The sequence below is a fragment of the Sinocyclocheilus rhinocerous genome, unplaced genomic scaffold, assembly GCF_001515625.1.
Source record: "Sinocyclocheilus rhinocerous isolate Xijiao unplaced genomic scaffold, SAMN03320098_v1.1 scaffold28940, whole genome shotgun sequence".
NCBI classification, from domain to species: Eukaryota; Metazoa; Chordata; class Actinopteri; order Cypriniformes; family Cyprinidae; genus Sinocyclocheilus; species Sinocyclocheilus rhinocerous.
The window spans coordinates 4914-6327 of NW_015641322.1; the positions used below are offsets into that span (position 1 = coordinate 4914).

At 34.6% G+C, this 1414-nt stretch overlaps 1 protein-coding gene across 1 annotated transcript; it reads right to left on the reverse strand.

Annotated features, from left to right (window-relative positions):
* Window positions 1-391: 391 nt before the first annotated feature.
* LOC107754767 (uncharacterized) lies at window positions 392-1363 on the reverse strand. The gene is made up of 4 exons (XM_016571351.1): window positions 1292-1363; window positions 989-1159; window positions 735-902; window positions 392-624 (listed from the first exon to the last, which is right to left on the reverse strand). The coding sequence occupies exons 1-4, from the start codon at window positions 1347-1349 to the stop codon at window positions 392-394; spliced, it is 630 nt and encodes a 209-aa protein (XP_016426837.1). The 5' UTR covers window positions 1350-1363.
* Between the last annotated feature and the right edge of the window lie 51 nt (window positions 1364-1414).

Sequence of the window (1414 nt, forward strand, 5' to 3'; positions counted from 1 at the left end):
AAAAAATATAGCTGTTTTCTTAATGAATACACAAACAAGAAAATAAGATCACTTTTTTATTATTTTACACTGATTAACATGATTTTTGTTGTGAATAACTTCTATTTAATGCAAAATAGAAAAATGTCTCAAAATACTACCCTTACAACCCTCAATCCCAGCAAGCCACTGTAGGATGTGTCTGTAAAACCCATCAGGAAAAAAAAAATATGTCAGTAATAAAAAAAAAAATTCTACTCCACCCCATTTTTTCATCTCCCATGGTTTAATCAGGCAAGCACACATGCAGACAGAGAAGGAAAGACAAAAAAAAAAAGTGATGAGACAGATGGAGAAAGAGAAGTGGAATAATAGAGCGAGAGAAACAAACAACATGCAGGGTATTTAATATCTACAGCAGAAGCATATCATCTTCATCATCAGTACTGCTTGAGTAAAGGGCTTCCAAGTGTTCTGGCCAGCTGGAATATTCACATTCTTCACCAGTAATATGTTCAGTTATGGTGTCAATTGCCTGATAACTTGTTTTTACAGTCTCCTGGTGAGCTCTTAGCTGATGTAATTTTCTCTTTAACAAACACTGAAGTCCTTGAATCCCATCATCTGGAAGACTCCAGGGGTTAACTATAAAAACAAACACACAATAAATAAATGAAAAGTTAATTTCATGTGGGATCATGAGATTACAAAGACATGGTTTAAATTTTATATATATAAAAATGTTAGGTTCTTACCACCGAAGATGATGGTATCAAGCAAACTATTCAGTTTGTGTTCCTGACTTCTTAGATAAAGCCAGTGCTGCTTTGCCTCTTGAACAACGATAGTTTGTTCTTCCTCTAGTCGTTGAATTAGCATCACCTTGTCAAAGAACTTTTTCTTTGTCAAGAGGTTGACATCATCTACACAATACAGGTAAATCATGTAAATGACAAAGACATATTGACTATATAATTCAATGTGAATACCTATGTTATGCATCATTGACCTTGCTCTGTTAGCTGCCAGGGGAAAACGTAGTCATTTTGTAGGACCTCTTCAATGGACTGTATCTTGAGGAAGGGGTCAACAAGGGCATTGTACTGCTCAATTGCAGAAGCCAGCTTCTTTCTCTCCTCGTTTATTTTTCTTCTTATTTTATTTCGCCCTTTGTTTGTGGCTGAAACATAATGAATTGACATGGGGCATTTTTTGTATTACTATTTGTTATTGACAACAATAATAGTAGTAATAGTGATAAGAATGATGAAGACGAAGAATAAGTAGATCTTTCCTTTTATATTAAACATACCAGTGTGTCTGTAAAGACGATGTTGCCGTTGTTTAATGCACAAAGATAATTCTTCCATTGTGTTCCTTATTGGCTGAATTGCAGCATCACGGTCTCCTACAGTTGCTGTTTAAAAAAAAAAAA